We start from the raw sequence: 17,998 nt of genomic DNA on the forward strand, positions 1-17,998 counted from the left end.
AAAGAAAGAAAGAAAGAGAAAGAAAGAAGAAAGAAAGAGAAAGAAGTAAAAGGGAAGGGAAGGGGGAGGAGGAGGAGGGGGGAGGAGGAGGGAAGGGAAGGGAAGTGGGAGGGAAAGGGAAGGGAAGGGAAGAAAAGGGAAAGGAAGGCAAAGGAAGGGAAAGGAAGGCAAAGGAAGGGAAAGGAAGGGAAAGAGAAAATGGGGTATATGTAGCATATATGCAAAATGGAATGTTATTCATTCTTGACAAAGGACAACCTGTCATTTTTCAACAACACGGATGAACCTAGAGCATATTATGGGGTATTGTTGTTGTTGTTGTTGTTGTTCTTTTTAGAGACAGTCTCTGTCACACAGGCTGGAGTGTAGTGGTGTGATCTCGGCTGACTGCAACTTCTGTGGAGGATATTATGTTAAATGAAATCAGCCAGGCACAAAAAGACAAATACCATGTGATCTCACTTATATGTGGACTGTAAAAAAGTCAATCTCATAGTAAAATGGTGGTTACCAGAGCCTAGAGAGATTGGGGAGATGTTGGTCAAACACCACGAAATCTTGGGAGAAATAAGTTCAAGGACCTATGTTACACCGTGGTGACTACAGTTAATAACAATATATTATACACTTGAAAATTACTAAGAGAGTAGATTTTGTGTCCTCACCACAAAATAATGACAGGCAATGCATATGTTAAATAGCTTGATTTAGCCATTCCATGTGCATACATGTATCAAAACATCATGTTGTACACCATAAATGTATATGATTTTAATTTATCAATTAAAAGTAAAAAATGAGACATTGGCAGAACGGATTTTTAATCATTATCTAATGGCCGGGCGCTGTGGCTCATACCTGTAATCCCAGCACTTTTTTGTTGTTGTTGTTGAGACAGGGCCTCACTGTGTCACCCAGGCTGGAGTGCAGTGGCGTGCTTTCGGCTCACTACAACCTCTGCCTCCCAGGTTCAAGCGATTCTCTTGCCTCAACCTCCCGAGTAGCTGGATGGCCAGTACAGGCATGCACCACCACACCCAGCTAATTATTTTATTTTTTTTTTTGTATTTTTAGTAGAAATGGGGTTTCATCTTGTTGGCCAGGCTGGCCTCAAACTCCTGGCCTCAAGTGATCCACCCACCTTGGCCTCCCAAAGTGCTGAGATTACAGACATGAGCCACTATGCCTAGCCTAATTCCAGCACTTGGGGAGGCCGAGGTGGGCAGATCACCTGAGGTGAGGAGTTTGAGACCGGTCTGGCCAACATAGTGAAACTCTGTCTCTACTAAAAATACAAAAAAATAGCCGGATGTGGTGGTGTGCACCTGTAATCTCAGCTACTTGGGAGGCTGAGGCAGGAGAATCATGTGAACCCAGGAGATGGAGGTTGCAGTGAGCCAAGATTGCATTATTGCACCCCAGCCTGGATGACAGTGCAGGACTCCATCTCAAAAAAATATAAAAATAAAAATAAGGGATTAATATCCAGAATATGTAAAGAATCCCTACAACTGAACAACAATGACAACAACAATTTTTTAAATGGGCAAAGGACTTGAATAGTTCTCTGAAAATACACAAAGCACATGGTGCTCAACATCATCAGTCACTAGAGAAACGCAAATGAAATAGCACTTCACACCCAATAGGATGGCTAATACTGGTAAAATGGAAAATAACATGTGTTGGCAAGGGTGTAGAGAAACTGTAACTGTCATGCATTCCTGGTGCAGATGAAAAATGAAGCAGTCCTGTGGAAAACTTAGGTGGTTCTTCCAAAAGTTAAATATAGAATTACCATATGAATACACAATTCTACTCCTAGGTATACATCCAAAAGAAGAGAAAGCAGGGACTTAAGTAGGTAACTGTAAAGCAATGTTCATAGCAGCATTATTTGCAATAGCTAAAAGGTGCAAACAACCAAAAGTGTCAATCAACAGATGGATAAACAGAATATGGTATAACCATGCAATGGATTACTATTCAGCCGTAAAAAGAAGTGAAATTCTGAGACATGAAACAACACGGATATATGTTGAAAACATCATGATCAATGAAACAAGCTAGATACAAAGGACAAGTATTTTTATTCCACTTACATACCTAGAATAGGCAAATTCATAGAGACAGAAAGTAGAAAAAAAGTTATCAGGGGCTGGGGGAGAAGATATGCATTAGGGAGTTACTGTTTAATAGGTACAGAACTTCTGTTTGGGATAATGAGAAAGTGCTGAAAACAATGGTGATTGAATTGCACACTTAAAAACGGCTAAAATAGTAAATTGTTGTGTATATCTTTTTTTTTTTTTTTTTTTTTTTGAGACGGAGTCTCGCTCTGTCACCCAGGCTGGAGTGCAGTGGCCGGATCTCAGCTCACTGCAAGCTCCGCCTCCCGGGTTTACGCCATTCTCCTGCCTCAGCCTCCCGAGTAGCTGGGACTACAGGCGCCCGCCACCTCGCCCGGCTAGTTTTTTGTATTTTTTAGTAGAGACAGGGTTTCACCATGTTCGCCAGGATGGTCTCGATCTCCTGACCTCGTGATCCGCCCGTCTCGGCCTCCCAAAGTGCTGGGATTACAGGCTTGAGCCACCGCGCCCGGCCTTGTTGTGTATATCTTATCACACAAAAAAAATTTAATTACAATTTAGAGGGTACTATAAACAGACTCTAAGATAGTCCCTAATGATCCCTGCCTTCTGGTATTCAAACCCTATATAAACTTGTCCTGTAATAAAACAAGGCAAAAGTGTGTGACTTCCAGTCTGGGACATAAAAAAATTGTGGCATGACATTTTCTTCTGGATCACTCATTTGGGGTAAACTAGTCATGTCATTAACAGCTCCATGGACAGGTCCACAGAGTGAGCAACTGAGCACCTTGTCAGCAACCATATAAGTGAGCTTGGAGGCAAATCCTTTAGTTCAATCCAGCTTTCAGACTTCAACCCTGGGTAACATTCTAAGTGCAACCTTACAAGAGCTCCTGAGCCAAAACAGCAAGTTAAATGTTCCTAGATTTTTTTTTAAATTGCCCTTATTGATAACACCATGATATAATTTGTAAGTAGCTTGGGGTTTTTTGTTTTTAGAGACAAGGTCTCAGTCTGCTTACTCTTACCCAGGCTGGAGTACAGTGGTGTGATTACAAAACAGCTCGCTGCAGCTTCATCTGCTACTCCTGGGCTCAAGCGATCCTCCCACCCCAGTCTCCCAAAGCACTGGATTACAGATAAGAGTCAGTGTGCCTGGCCATCTCCTGAATTTCTGACACTGCTAAATATGGCGGCACATTTGTTATGCAGTAGATAACTTATACCAGGAGTTTAGTAAGGATGGTGAAAAAAGGTTAAAGTCTAAAAATCATTAAAGAAAATAATCACATAATGCTGGTATTTTCATCACCCGAAATATTGCATAAAATTTCCTATTCTACAATAAAACAGGTTTTTCAAGTTAGTGTGTAATGAATAACAGACTTTTTCTTTTGAGACAGTTTCGCTCGTCACCCAGGCTGGAGTACAATGGCATGATCTCAGCTCACTGCAACCTCTGCCTCCTGGGTTCAAGCAATTCTCATGCCTCAGCCTCCCAAGTAGCTGGGATTACAAGCATGAGTCACCGCGCCCGGCTAATTTTGTATTTTTATAGACAGCGTTTCACCACGTTGGCCAGGATGGTCTCAAACTCCTCACCTCAGGTAATCCGCCCGCCTTGGCCTCCCAAAGTGCTGGGATTACAGGCATGAGCCACCGCGCGCAGGCTACGAATAATAGACTTTAAAGAACAAAGGAGAAAATGTCAATCTTAGGGAACAAGAAAGTTAAGTTCACACACGATATTGAAATAACTTGAATCAAATTTAATTGGCATTAAAAGTTTTTATTTAGAATTTGATCCACAATCTATACAAGTTATTTACAAGGCATGAAAATGGAAAACAGCACAAAATACAATTGAGGTATAAGCTCAGAGCACAGTATGTCATGTTTCAATAAATATAATTCAAAATTTGTAAACTAGGTGACCAGATACATGAGTCTTATTTTTAGTAAAACCATATAAAATATTTATTTCACGTGAGGTAGAGGACAGTTTTTCTGTGTCATGTAATGCAACCAACCACAGCAACTTTTAACTGTAAAACTGTACATCATTGGCAAATTTTTAAATTTAATTATGGTCAATGTAGTCAATTATTTGTTTCAACAGTTGCAGAACAGATATTTCATTTACTGCCTTCACAGATTAGAAATTCAAAAATAATTTAAGACTACTATGTTGGCTTAAAATTATCAGGATAAACAAATATTTCTAACAGGAGAGTTAAAAACAAGCAAAGTTTTATTTCTCATAAACTAATTCCTCAAAAGATGTCCTACATTTAGCAACTGTTTTCTAGGACATGTTTACTAGAACTACTTTAAGTATGCTGTGCTTTCTTTTCAAGTGAGGTATCTACATTGAGGAAAAAAGTCTTATAAATTCCTTTATATTAAACTAATTTAATACACTTTTGTTTCCTGGGCTGAATTTTTAAATTTTTTTTTTTTTTACATTTGATCACTTTCTAAATCAAAAATTGTAGCACTACGTAAGACATTTAATTCTATTACTAAATAGGCTCCAAACTACATTATACAGTTTAGAAGCCATTTCAATGAAAGGATTTACCCCAAAAAAAAAAAAAAAACTGTCCTTTTAAACAAAATGCAATATAAAATACTCATATGTTTTTCTTCCAAAAGTGGAAATGCTTAAGTACCCTACACTAGAAAAAAAAAAAAAATAGGCTGTTTATTCAATTCCACAATGTATAATACAGCAGTTATATGTCCCTTATTGCTGACAGCTTCGATAAAAACTATTAACAAGTAGTTTCAAGCACAGAAATACATGGACAGTATGAGCACAATTTTTCTTTATATTAATTTTTAATCTCCTATCATGTGGATTAAATGCATAAAGGGCAAATAAAAATGAGGAATCTTCCCTAAGTAATCAAAACATATGTCTTATTGAAAAGAAAATTTTAGAAGCTGATTAAAACCCTTCAGCACTAGCTTTGCAATTAATTTTGGAGAAATACCTTGACACATCTTATAGTACTTGAGTTTCCTTATAACTTTACTTTCCTTCAAACAGAAGCTACCATGTGCAAATAAACTGATTGTTCTGTCAGGACTTCTAAAAGATATGGATAGCCCACAAATATATACTTTATTTCACCTACTTTAATAGCTGCTTTACAATTCACTATGTACAAATGATTTTATATCTTAACTGGTAATATATTAAATATGTTATAAAATTAGTTCAAGAAGCATAAAACACCCTCTCATGAACACAGAAATTCAAGCAAAAGAATATGCTTAAACAAAAACTAAAGCACACAGCAAACGTAAATTGTTGGTCAAATCTTTTCATAGTGTTATAAGTTACATTTGTGAAATTTAGAGCAGTTGAAGAGCTTCCTCAATAACAGCAAGAGGTTTTACATTTATTACCTTTATAGAGTAGCTACACTTTTCTCATACAGTTTAGACTACAGAAACTATCACCACCCAAATTAAATATCACCCAAGCTAATATTCTTTCTTCCTTCTAAAGATGAGCTAGCAAAACTTTTTATTAGGCTGTCCCTTTAATGCAGCTTTTTAGAGTAAACATTTTTACATTTTTCCCAAAAAGAATTATTTTTTGAAGTCTGAGGAAAAATCTGCTTGCCTAGTGAATTTGGCACACAAAAACTAACAACAAATCAAACTTTAAGCTAGCAACCAACACACAAAATAAGCATGCAAAGAATAGAATAAGTTTTATATGGGTATTTTAGCCGAGGCCACTTATAAGGTATTACAAAATCTCTATATTGTTTTCAAGCTATGTGGTGCAGTTTAAAGTTACTTTTAACAATAATACGTATATTTACAATTGACTTAAAAAACTATTTTCAAGGAAGTTAGACACCTATGGCACATCAACACATCTTCTGAAAAATGAAGACTATACAACGTCATGTGGCAAATTTTCATTATGTGAAGGACTAGAAAAAATATTTCTTTACTCAATTCTGAATTACCAGTTCATAATAATTTAATGGTGTTTAAGCACTGCTTAAAATTTTCAAATAACATATTTCAAGGATTAAGCAATTTATTTTAGAAGTTTTGGGTTGAAACAAATTATTTTATCTCGGTAACATAAAGCAGAAAGGTTCCAAGTGAATTAGAAATATAAATGAAATTATAGGTGTTTGAGTTTGTCTTCCAAAAAGCTGAGCTGTGACACGAATAATTCAAAATTAAAATAAAACTATATCATAAATATCTGATTTTTCTTTCTCCAGATCTAAATAGATTGTATTGGGAGAATACATCATTTTAAATATTTGTTTCTGCATGTCATTTTAGTATTTGTTCCTCCTTGAGAAGATTCCAAGAATCAACAAATTAAATTAGTCTTAATATAGCAAAATTTAAATGGAAAACTGAAAATACACATTTAGGTCATACTCAGTAAATAAATTACGTTTGGGGAAGTACAAAATTCTTTTTGGATATGTACTATTAAGCAAAATATGAAAATAACTGGTTAAATGACAACCTAGTGATTTCTTTCTACACCGCTAGATTATCTATCTTCTGTGCTGGAAATAGAGTATAACCTTAACCCTAGCTAATTTATTTTAAAATAAATACAGCTCGCTGAAGTAATTCATACATAGTACCTTATAAGAGAACATGAAAAACATGTATTATCCCATAAAATCCATGGGGTAATAATGTCAATTAATAATAGTTTCAGGAAACTTCCTTTAAAAACAGATCTAAGAATTTTACCTAATATATTTTAAGCCAAGAATTAACAAATATGAAATTTGCCATTAGAGAATGACAGACTTTTCTGTGCAAAAAAAAAGTGCAGAAGATGTTTTCCCTCCCGAAACTATGGAATTCCTTTATCTTCTAAAACTTATCTAAAATCTTTTAGTAGCAGATAACTAAACTCTCCTATATGCACCTATCATGTACTATCAGTTGACTGTAAATTCCTGATTTTTATATTAAGTAGTAACTGAAAATGGTCCATTCGTGCAAATTTTGGTAAGACTTAACATTTAAACATACAAAAGTCCAAAATAACCTTCAAGGTGTTTAACATTTTACAACTTAAAGGAAAACAAGTCCATTATATAAATTTCAGTAAGACTCATAACTACATATAAAAACTATACAGGAGGATTATGGATTGTATAGAAACTGATATACAACAATGGTATCAGTTTTTCTCAAGAACATTAATATTTTCACACCATTATTAACAACACAAAGTTCAGAAATTATTATTTTATTTTTGAAAAGTTGCTGCTTAAAAAAAATCTAAATATAACCACATTTAAACTGAAAAACAAACTACAACTGCTTCTTCTGTTTAGCAGCAGTGCATAATAACACATTATTCTTCCCCACTGTGCTCATGGGGTATGCTATAACCTCAATAAAATTTCTCCTAGGATACACATTAAAAAGAAGAGAACTGGTGGAAATTCATTCCACAATCTGAACCAAGTAAAAGTAAATTTGATGTATGTTAATGAGTATACTGTATCAACTTAGAAAAATCATGTTAATGAGAAAAGGGGAGATTCAACTCCTTGAGTAGCTCTATATACTTAAAATATAAAGCCACATTGTATCTAAAATTGAGTCTGAAATATGGATAACAAAATTGACCACAGTTATTTTCCATCACATACTGCAGCTTTTTAAAAAGTACACAATTGTTAAGTTTGCATTAGAAATATAAGCAGATTACCTACTAGTTGAAACCATATGGTATTGTTACTAAGCTGGTTTTTTAAAAAAAGTACAAAGAAACATACATTTTCATTCATTTGGAAAATGTAAAAATTTAAGTACTAATATATAATCTCTTCACTTTCTCTGATCTACAAATGGATAGAATGCCTAGTTATCTTCATGCAGATAAGTTCTTCAGAATTCAATTACCAAAGCAAGCAACAACAAAAAAAAAACTTGTCAATAATACACAGATGAATCTCTTTAACAGTTTCTATTCTTTAGCAGTCTTTGATGATTTCAGAATTTGCAGCTTTAGCTCTTTTATCATCATCTCTAACTTCTGTCTTGCTTCCCGTTCCTGTCTGAGTTCATCTTGGAGTTCTTGCCTATCGGCCTCAGCATGGTCCAATCTCTGTCTCAGTTCTGCCAACTATGTGATTTAAAAGGCGATGTCAATTTTAATTGTTTTGTTTTTCCACTTAATCCTCATATCATAGAAAATACCTATTTTCAAATTACTTCTTGCAAAATGAACTATTTCATGTACACTAAATCCATTAAGCATCTAATACTATTAATTTGACATCTGACAGGACATTAAGTTTAAGAAAAAGCAAAGGAACGAGAGGAAGGAACATGTCCACCATGTTCATTATGCCCTATACTTTACTATATGGCTCATCACAGCCTGCTCATGTTAGTTATTTGTTCATGTTCCTTAAATTGTGAGATTCTATTAACAAAAGAGAATTGTTTATTTTTGCTCCAGTGCTTTTGAACATAATAGGCAACAGTTCCTGTTTGTTAATTTGCAGATTTGAAAGCTCATATACTACATTAAAATAATACAACATATGATATTCAGAGGGCTAGAGATTACCAATTTAGGAACTAAACTGCTGTAACCTAATAAAAGTTTAAACTAATAAAAGCAACAAATACCAAAATAATCATCTTGGACAATACAGCATAAAGCTATGTTTAACAGAATTATCTATTTTGAAATCTAGCTTAGTAAACTGAGCTTGACAAAAAGTAATTCCTTTATTAGAGAAGTAACAGTGGCTGAGCGCAGTGGCTCACGTCCGTAATTCCAGCACTTCAGGAGGCTGAGGCGGGCGGATCACAAGGCCAGCAGTTTGAGACCAGCCTGACCAACATGGTGAAACCTGACCTCTACTAAAAAATACAAAAATTAGCCAGGCGTAGTGTCGCACGCCTGTAATCACAGCTACAATCAGGAGGCTGAGGCAGGAGAACTGCTTGAACCCGGGAGGCGGAGGTGGTGGGGAGCTGAGATCACGCCACTGCACTCCAGCCTGGGCGACAGAGCAAGACTCTGTCTCAAAAAGAAAAAAAAGAGAAGTAACAGTTTCCATTTCCATGCTGAAAGGGCACCATTATACAAACAGTAATTCTTACCTGTCCTGCATATTCAGCCTCTTTGTCTTTTTCTAAATTTGAGTCACAGGTACATTTTTGCTTCATTATCTGCTCCAATTTTTTCTCTAAGTCTTTCTGTTCAACATAAAATTCTTCCATTCTTTGAGCATGTTCATTCTGCAAAGATTCAAGTTCTTTCTGTAAATTCTGCTGTTCTTCAGTGAGTTCCTTCATAGATTTTGAACTACTCAACATTTTTACTTCCTGTAATGTAAACAATCACAATACAATTTTTACTTTATTTTCATCATCTTAAAATTTTCAGTTCTGGAAAATTCAGCACAGAAAATACCTAAAATTCAGCTATCATTACCAGTTCTATATAGAGGTAATTATTTTTAAAAACTATTTTCTCAAAAAATTTTAAAGTATATTAAAATTGCTTATCAGTGTAAAACAATAATCTTAAGTACATTTGTAGCATCTCATCTTGACTTTTCTTACTAGGCATATACGGGGGCACTGGGCGCGATGTCTCACACCTGTAATCCCAGCACTTTGGGAGGCCGAGGCTGGTGGATCACAAGGTCAAAAGTTAGAGCCTGGCCAACATCGCCAACATGGAGAAACTCCATCTCTACTAAGAATACAAAATTTAGCCAGGCATGGTGACATGTGCCTCTAATCCCAGCTACTTGGAAGGCTAAGGCAGAAGAACTGCTTGAACCTGGGAGGCGGAGGTTGCAGTGAGCTGAGATCATGCCACTGCACTCCATCCTGGGTGACAGAGCAATATACAAAAGTATCTTTTCATAACGGACTATCATTTAGATAACAACTTTACCATCTGAAGTTGTTGCTTCTTTTGCAAAATCAAGTTTAGTTTTTCCTGTTGTTTTAAATAAGTTCTCATTACATCTTCCATGATTTTTCCCTTATCATCCTCACAAATGACATCTTTCACAAGAAGAGGAGATGAAGCAGCAGCAACAAGGCCAATTCCCACTTGGTTTATGTCTCTGACTAATTTGCAAGTGGCAGACTCAGATTTCCTTTTACTTGTAGAATTATTTGAGATTGATGCATCTTTGAGAGAAAAAAATCAAGTAACAAAGTATGAATATCACTCCATTAAAAAATCACTAGAACAATCCATAAATGAAAATTTTAAAACATTTCATTTATAAATTAGACTAAAACAAATAAAATAGGAATAAATTTAACAAAAGTAGTGCAAGTACAATTACAACTACAAAACATCACTAAAAGAAATTTAAGACCTAAATATATGGAAAGACATCCCAAATTCATGGACTGGAATTTAATATTGTTAAGACAGTAACAGTCTCCAAATTGATCTACTTATTCAGCGCAATCCCTATCAAAATCCCCACTGGATTTTTTGCAGAAATTGACAAGCAGATTCTAAAATTCATATGGAAATGCAGCAAACCCGAAATAGATAAAACAATCTTGAAAAAGAATAACAAAGTTAAAAGACTCACAATTCCCAATTTCAAAGTTTACTACAGAAATCAAGACTGTGTGGTATGACTTAAGGATAGACATACAGATCACTAGAACAGAATTCAGAGTCCAGAAATTTAAAAAACTCATACTTTACAAGGCAATTGTTGTTGACAAAGTGCCAAAGCAATTCAATCAGGAAAGAATAATCTTTTCAACATACAGACAACTATATCCACATGCAAAAGAAAAGGTTGGACCTTACACTGTATACAAAAATAAATTAACTCTAAATTAATCAAAGACCTAAATGTAAGAGCTACAACCCTTAAATATAAATTTCTTGGCTGGGTGTGGTGGCTCACGCCTATAATCCCAGCACTTTGGGAGGCCGAGGCAGGTGGATTACCTGAGGTCAGGAGTTCGCCACCAGCCTGACCAACATGGTAAAACCCTGCCTCTACTAAAAATACAAAAAAAATTAGCCAGGCATGGTGGGGTGCACCTGTAATCCCAGCTACTCGGAAGGCTGAGACAGAAAAATTGCTTGAACCCAGGAGGTGGAGGTTGCAGTGAGCTGAGATCGCACCACTGTACTCCAGCCTGGGCAACAGAGCGAGAGTCAGTCTCAAAAATAAATAAATATAAATTCCTTTGAATTGGGATTAGGCAATAGTCTTAGATATGATACCTAAAACAAGAAAAAAATAGATAAATTGGACATAATAAAAATGTAAAACTTTTGTGCTTCAAAGAACGCTAACACAGCCAAGCACGGTGGCTCACACCCTGTAATCTCAACACTTTGGGCAGGTGGATCGCTTGAGCTCACGAGTTTGAGACCAGCCTCAAAATGGCAAAACTCCAACTCCACCAAAAATACAAAAATTAGCTGAGCATGGTGGTACATCCCTGTAGTCCCAGCTATTTGGGAGGCTGAGGTGAAAGGATGGATTGAGCCCAGGAGGTAGAGGCTGCAGTGAGCAGAGCTGGGTGATACAGCCAGACTTTGTCTCAGGAAAAAAAAAAAAACACACACACACACACACACAAGAACACTAATAAGAAAGTAAAAAGAAAACAGCATGGTAAATCAAATATTTGATAAGGATCTAGTATCCAGAATATATAAAGAACTCTTACAACTCAATAGTAAAAAGACAACCTAGTTTTAAAACAGCCAAAACATCTGAATAGACATTTTCCCAAAGATATGCAATGTCCAAGAAAAACATGAAAAGATACTCAATATCATCATTCACTGAGAAACTGCAAATTACAACCATGATATACCACTTCACAACCACTAGGATGGCTATATTCAAAAGACAATAACAAGCGTTGACAAAGATATGCAAAAGTTGAAACTCCCAAGCTACCACAGGAATGTAAAATGGTGCAACTGTTTTAGAAAAGTCTGGCAGTCCCTCAAAACGTTAAATGTAATTACCACATGACCTAGCAATGTCACTCCTAAACATATACCAAAAAAACCTGAAAATACAGTCCCACACTTAAACTGCTACACAAGTGTTTACAGCAGGATTATTCATAATTTCCAAAAAGTAGAGCCACTGCAAATGTCCACCAACTGATGAAGGGATAAACAAAACGTGGTATATCCACATAATCGAATCTTATCAGGCCATGAAAAGAAGTCCTGGTACATACAACAACATGGACTATGAAAACATTATCCTTAATGAAAGAAGCATAAGCTTTTCGGTCAGACATGAAAAGCCACATGCTGTACAATTCCTTTTATAATGAAATGTCCAGAATAAGCAAATCCATAAAGATAAGACAATAGATTAGTGGTTGCCAGAGGCTTCAAGAAAGGGAGAATCAGGGTGTGACTCCTAATGGATTACAGGGTTAATTTTTGGAGTGATGAAAATATCATGGGCCGAGGCGGGTGGATCACCTAAGGTCAGGAGTTCAAGACCAGCCTGACAAATATGGCGAAAACCCTGTCTCTACTAATAAAACAAAACAATTATCCAGGCGTGGTGATGCACGCCTGTAATCCCAGCTACTCGGAGAGCTGAGGCAGGAGAACAGCTTGAACCCAGGAGGCAGAAGTTGCAGTGAGCCGAAATCATCCCATTGCACTCCAGCCTGGGCGACAAGAGTGAAACTCTTGTCTCAAAGAAAAAAAAAAAAAAAAGAAAACCCCCAAGAATCTCAATTCTCTATAAAACATTAAATAAATAGAGGACCCTCCAACTGTTCCAAGGCAGCTAAAGTAACTGTCACACTGCCTAATCACTAAGCAAAGCTGCGCTGCTATATGGATGGTAACACAGGCAATATCTGCGGACATGTCTCATTTAATCCACAGTATTTTAAAAGGCATGGTAAGTAGCCAGCTATTTTTTTCTTTTAAACGACGAGCCAATATTCCACATTTATGCCATATGCCTGGCCCCTAGAGCTTTCAATCCTTGCTTTATTCCATAACTAAGTTTCCCTGAGTTCTATACCTAACTACTCTTACTTACATGTACTTCTTAGTATTAGTTAAATGCTGTCTCAGTTCATGGCAAATTAGAAAGAAAAATAAAGGCTGGGTGTGGTGGCTCACACCTGTAATCCCAACACTTTGAGAGGCCAAGGCAGAAGGATCACTTGAGCCCAGGAGTTCAAGACCAGCTTGAGCAACATAGTAAGACCCATCTCTACAAAAAAAAAAATTAAATTAAATTAAATTAAATTAGCCAGGCACAGCGGTGTGTGCCTCTGGTCCCAGCTACTAGGGAGGCTGAGGTGGGAGGATCACTTGAGCCAAAAGGTTGAGGCTGCAGTGAGCCATGATCTCGCCACTGCACTCCAGCCTAGGCAACAGAGAAAGACTCTGTCACAAAAAAAGAAAAAAAAAAGGAAAGAAAAACAAGGATCTCCTGAAGACTGACAGCAAATAAAAGGTAGGAAAGGAAAAAAATCAGATGAAAATAACTTGCAGTCTGAGGCCAGGTAGCCTATCTGTATCTATCTCAGTCTCCTGAGCTATCACCACGCTAGAAAAGTATAGCAACTGAGATTAAAATAAATCACCCAGAGTTTTGAAGGGTAGCATTTTTAAAGGTAAAAGCTCTAATTATCTGAAAATTTAGCTTAAACAAAAAGTCTGTTTGAAAATGCTGAATAAATGTGTTCATTAGATATTTAATTTTAGAAAGATAATCTCTGAATACTTACCTAAACGGCTACATAATTCTCTACTTGTTTTTAAATCCATTTTCTCCTGTTCCTCAAGTGAGACATCTGGATAAGACACTGTTTTTTGAAGTTTACAACTACTGTGAGGCTTCTCTGACTGTCTTGATATGGACTTACTTGACTCTGTCTTTGTGAGCTCTTTAGACTGGGATACAGCAGAAGTAAGCGACACATTTGGGGCAACCACTTTATCACACATGTATAAGTAGTAGCTGAAAACAAGTAAAAGCAAAACAAGACATATATTACATATTACGATTAAGTAAAAATCAAATATGTAACATGCATTTCTGTGGTTAAACTTTTTTTTTTAACCAAAACAGACAATATTACAACTCAGAAAATAAAGGTCACAGTAAAGAATTCTTAGGAAAAAAATCAGCACTTTAGGCATTACAAACAAAATTATAAGGGATTTTTTGTTAGTCTGCAAGTAACCCAGGCTGGAGTGTAGTGGTGTGATCATGGCTCACTGTAACCTCTAACTCCTGGGCTCAAGCAATCCTCCTGCCTTAGCATCCCAGGTAGCTGGGAAGACACATCCCCATTTTTTTTTTTAGAGATGGTGTCTTCCTAGGCTGCCAAGTTGGCCTTGAACTCCTGGGCTCAAGTGATACCCTCCCATCTCTAACTCCCAAAGCACTAGTATTACAGGCATAAGCAACCATAACCAGCTTGCAAGTAATTTCGTGGGTTTTTTTTTTTTCTTCTTGGCAAGTAATTTCTAAGCACTAAAAAGATACTCAGAAAGAAAATCACAGGCTCTTCTCCTTCCCTCAGAACCACCCCAGAACTATAAGCATTAAGCACTTTATATATCTATATATAACAACTCTGAGCAGGTAAGTTTTACTCCAGAAAGAGAATCATCTATAACTACTTTGGAGGACTTTATCTTGCCCACCACCCTTCTAAACAGGGAATCTTGGCTCTTTGCTTTGGTGAGGCTGCTTCAGTTGCAGACTGCAAGGTTATGGACTGATTCACAAGAGGCTCAATGAGGAGCTCCCAGGGCTCTTCTTATATACCTCAGAGACAGAATAGGGACTCTGAATGCCACCCAGCTACTGGGCAGTTCTTATATCAAACCCCACTGAGCAATCTTCTTAAAATGCTTCACTACTTTCTATTCATTTGAGAAAATGGCAATAATATATTATGCAAAACTAAGATGGAAGAGATTACCAATTTTGATCAAAACTCACATAAAATTGCCCAGTAGACACATCTGAGAAGCTCGTGGAACAAATTTCAGCTACATATTTGTAACTATATTCTGAGTAACATTTAGCAAAAAGATGCAACCATTTAAGACTTGACACTCCATCCCCTGAACTCCAGACAATCTCCTCTTATATTTCATTTTCTTTGTACATGACATCTATATTGTTCCCCTTTGTTAATAACATACATTTTTGAGCCAAAATCTCAGTTTTCTGACAGGACAAGAAAACCGACAGGTTTAATAGTGCTCAAAAGACTTACTGCAAATACAACAGGTAAAGTAGTGATTGTACAAACGTAAATAAGACTCGGTCTCTTTGTCACCATGCTTGGAGGGAATACAGATTTACACTAGTAGATAAAAATCTAGGACTCAACAAGAAAAACTTAAAATCTAGGGTGCACATTTACTGAAAAAGTAAAACTCTGATTTTGAGAAGTGTGGTTATTAAGAAAGCTCTAAGTTTCAAAAGAATTTCTTTTTAAAATATCAAAGTTGCAGGCCAGGTGCAGGGGCTCATGCTTGTAATCCCAGCACTCTGGGAGGCTGACACAGGTGGATCACTTGAGGTCAGGCGTTCAAGACCAGCCTGGCCCACATGGTGAAACCTCGTCTGTACTAAAAATACAAAAATTAGCTGCATGTAGTGGCGGGTGCCTGTAATCCCAGGTACTCAGGAGGCTGAAGCAGGAGAATTGCTTGAATCCGGGAGGCGGAGGTTGCAGTGAGCCGAGATCACACCATTGCACTCCAGCCTGGGCAACAGAGCAAGACCCCGTCTCAAAAAAAAAAAAAAAAAAAGTTGAAGTCGCAGCTGGGCACAGTGGCTCACGCCTATAATCCTAGCAGTACTTTGGGAGGCCAAGGGCAACAGATTACTTGAGGTCAGGAGTTCAAAACCAGCCTGGTCAACATGGTGAAACCCCGTCTGTACTAAAAATACAAAAAAATTAGCCGGAAGTGGCAGCTGGCGCTCAGGCTCAGCTACAGGATGCCATGGCAGAAGAATTGCTTGAACCTGGGAGGCGGAGGTTGCAGTGGACCAAGATCCTGCCACTGCACTCCAGTCTGGGTGACACAGTGAGACTTTGTCTCAAAAAAAAAAAAAAAAAAACAAAGTTGCACACCAAACTCTTGAAGAGTTGGTTTACCTCTTGAAGAAAAGTAAGAAATTAAAGAACTTTCATTTTTTACTTGAGGGCAAAAAGAAAATGACCTATTTCTAGAAAACACATAGAAATACATAGTAAAGGTTATTTAAAATATTCAGTGCAATTTATAATTAATTTCATTTTAGATTCTTTGAATTTTTTCTAGTAAGAGTGACTAAACACAATTCGTCTACAATTTCCCTATAATGATAAATGAAACAAAAAAATACATTAAATACTAACCGACTTATTTAAAAATAATTTGGAATTTTCAAAGATAATCTATGATTAACAAGAAAGCCTGCAAATAAAGAAATAAATTCCTGGTCAGGCGCAGTGGCTCATGCCTATAATCCCAGCACTTTGGCAGGCTGAGGCAGGCAGATCACCTGAGGTCAGAAGGTCGAGACCAGCCTGGCCAACATTGTGAAACCCCGTCTATACTAAAAATACAAAAATTAGTTGGGCGTGGTGGTGTGAGCCTGTAGTCCCGGCTACTCGGGAGGCTGAGACAGGAGAATCGCTTGATCCCAGGAGGCGGAGGTTGCAGTGAGCCGAGAACCCGACATTGCACTCCAGCCTGGGTAACAGAACAAGACTCCATCTCAAAATAAATAAACAAATAAATTAATTAACTAATTAATTCCCATGTCCTAGAATAGTGCGTGGTATACAGTTGCTGAATGAAATGAATGAACGAACAAACAAATAAATACCAACTTACCTGGGGTGTAAAAATGAATGTGTCTGAGAAACATGGTCACCTTCCTGCTTTATAACAGGATACCATGACTGTAATTCCATTCCTGATGGTGCATCTGTCTGCAGAAAAACATGGAGGCGAAACATTTATTGAAGTTTAACCTGTGAAGGTTAATTTTATGTGTCAACCTGACTGGGCCACTGAGTAAAGACAAGTAACATTATTTAGGAGTCATCATGCCAGGCACAGTGGTTCACACCTGTATTCCCGGCACTTTGGGAGGCAGAGTGGGGAAAATCCCATGAGCCCTGGAGTCAGCCTGGGCAACATAGGAAGACCCAGTCTCTTAAAAAAAAAAAAGAAAAAAAATTAGCCAGGTGCGGTGGTATACACCTGTGGTCCCAGCTACTTGGGAGGCTGAGGTGGGAGAATCCCTTGAGCCCAGGAAGTTGAGGCTTGCAGTGAACCGTTATTGCACCACTTCACTCTATCCTGGGCAACAGAGTGAGACCGCGTCTCAAGGGTCATCTTCCAATAAGGCAGTCTTCCCTTGAAGAAGCCTGATTGATCATCTGAAACTCAGAGACACCCACATAAACTATCTCATCACAAGAACAGTTTCAGGACGCATGTTAATGTGGAGTGCCAGAAATGATTCATACAAATTTCATACTTATGAAATCTATTTTATTTATTTATTTTGTTTTGTTTTTGAGACAGAGTCTCGCTTTGTCACCCATGCTGGAGAGCAGTGGCGAGATCTCAGCTCACTGCAACCTCCACCTCTCGGGTTCAAGTGATTCTCTGCGTCAGTCTCCTGAGTAGCTGGGATTACAGGTGCCCACCACCATGCCCAGCTAATTTTTGTATTCTTAGTAGAGATGGGGTTTCGCCATGTTGGCCAGACTGGTCTCAAACTCCTGACCTCGGTGATCCCCACTCCTTAGCCTCTCAAAGTGCTGGGATTACAGGCATTAGCCACTGAGCCCAGTTGGAAATCCATTTTAAATAACAGAACTCTGTAAAGGTACAGCACTGGAAAATT

At 37.3% G+C, this 17,998-nt stretch overlaps 1 protein-coding gene across 4 annotated transcripts in view; it reads right to left on the reverse strand.

Moving 5' to 3' along the window:
* Positions 1 to 7,334: 7,334 nt before the first annotated feature.
* Positions 7,335 to 17,998, reverse strand: part of SKIL (SKI-like proto-oncogene) — a 38,131-nt gene continuing 27,467 nt past the window's right edge. For 3 of the 4 annotated variants that reach the window (XM_011994325.1, XM_011994324.1, XM_011994326.1), the window contains 5 exons: positions 16,975 to 17,072; positions 13,854 to 14,086; positions 10,033 to 10,274; positions 9,228 to 9,452; positions 7,335 to 8,235 (listed from right to left, as the gene is read on the reverse strand). In XM_011994325.1, the coding sequence (XP_011849715.1) occupies positions 8,077 to 8,235; positions 9,228 to 9,452; positions 10,033 to 10,274; positions 13,854 to 14,086; positions 16,975 to 17,072 (957 nt within the window). In that variant the 3' untranslated portion in view covers positions 7,335 to 8,076. The remainder of the gene's footprint in view (positions 8,236 to 9,227; positions 9,453 to 10,032; positions 10,275 to 13,853; positions 14,087 to 16,974; positions 17,073 to 17,998) is intronic. The other variant, XM_011994328.1, reaches the window with a different exon arrangement.

The sequence above is a fragment of the Mandrillus leucophaeus genome, unplaced genomic scaffold, assembly GCF_000951045.1.
Source record: "Mandrillus leucophaeus isolate KB7577 unplaced genomic scaffold, Mleu.le_1.0 Scaffold452, whole genome shotgun sequence".
Taxonomy (NCBI): Eukaryota; Metazoa; Chordata; class Mammalia; order Primates; family Cercopithecidae; genus Mandrillus; species Mandrillus leucophaeus.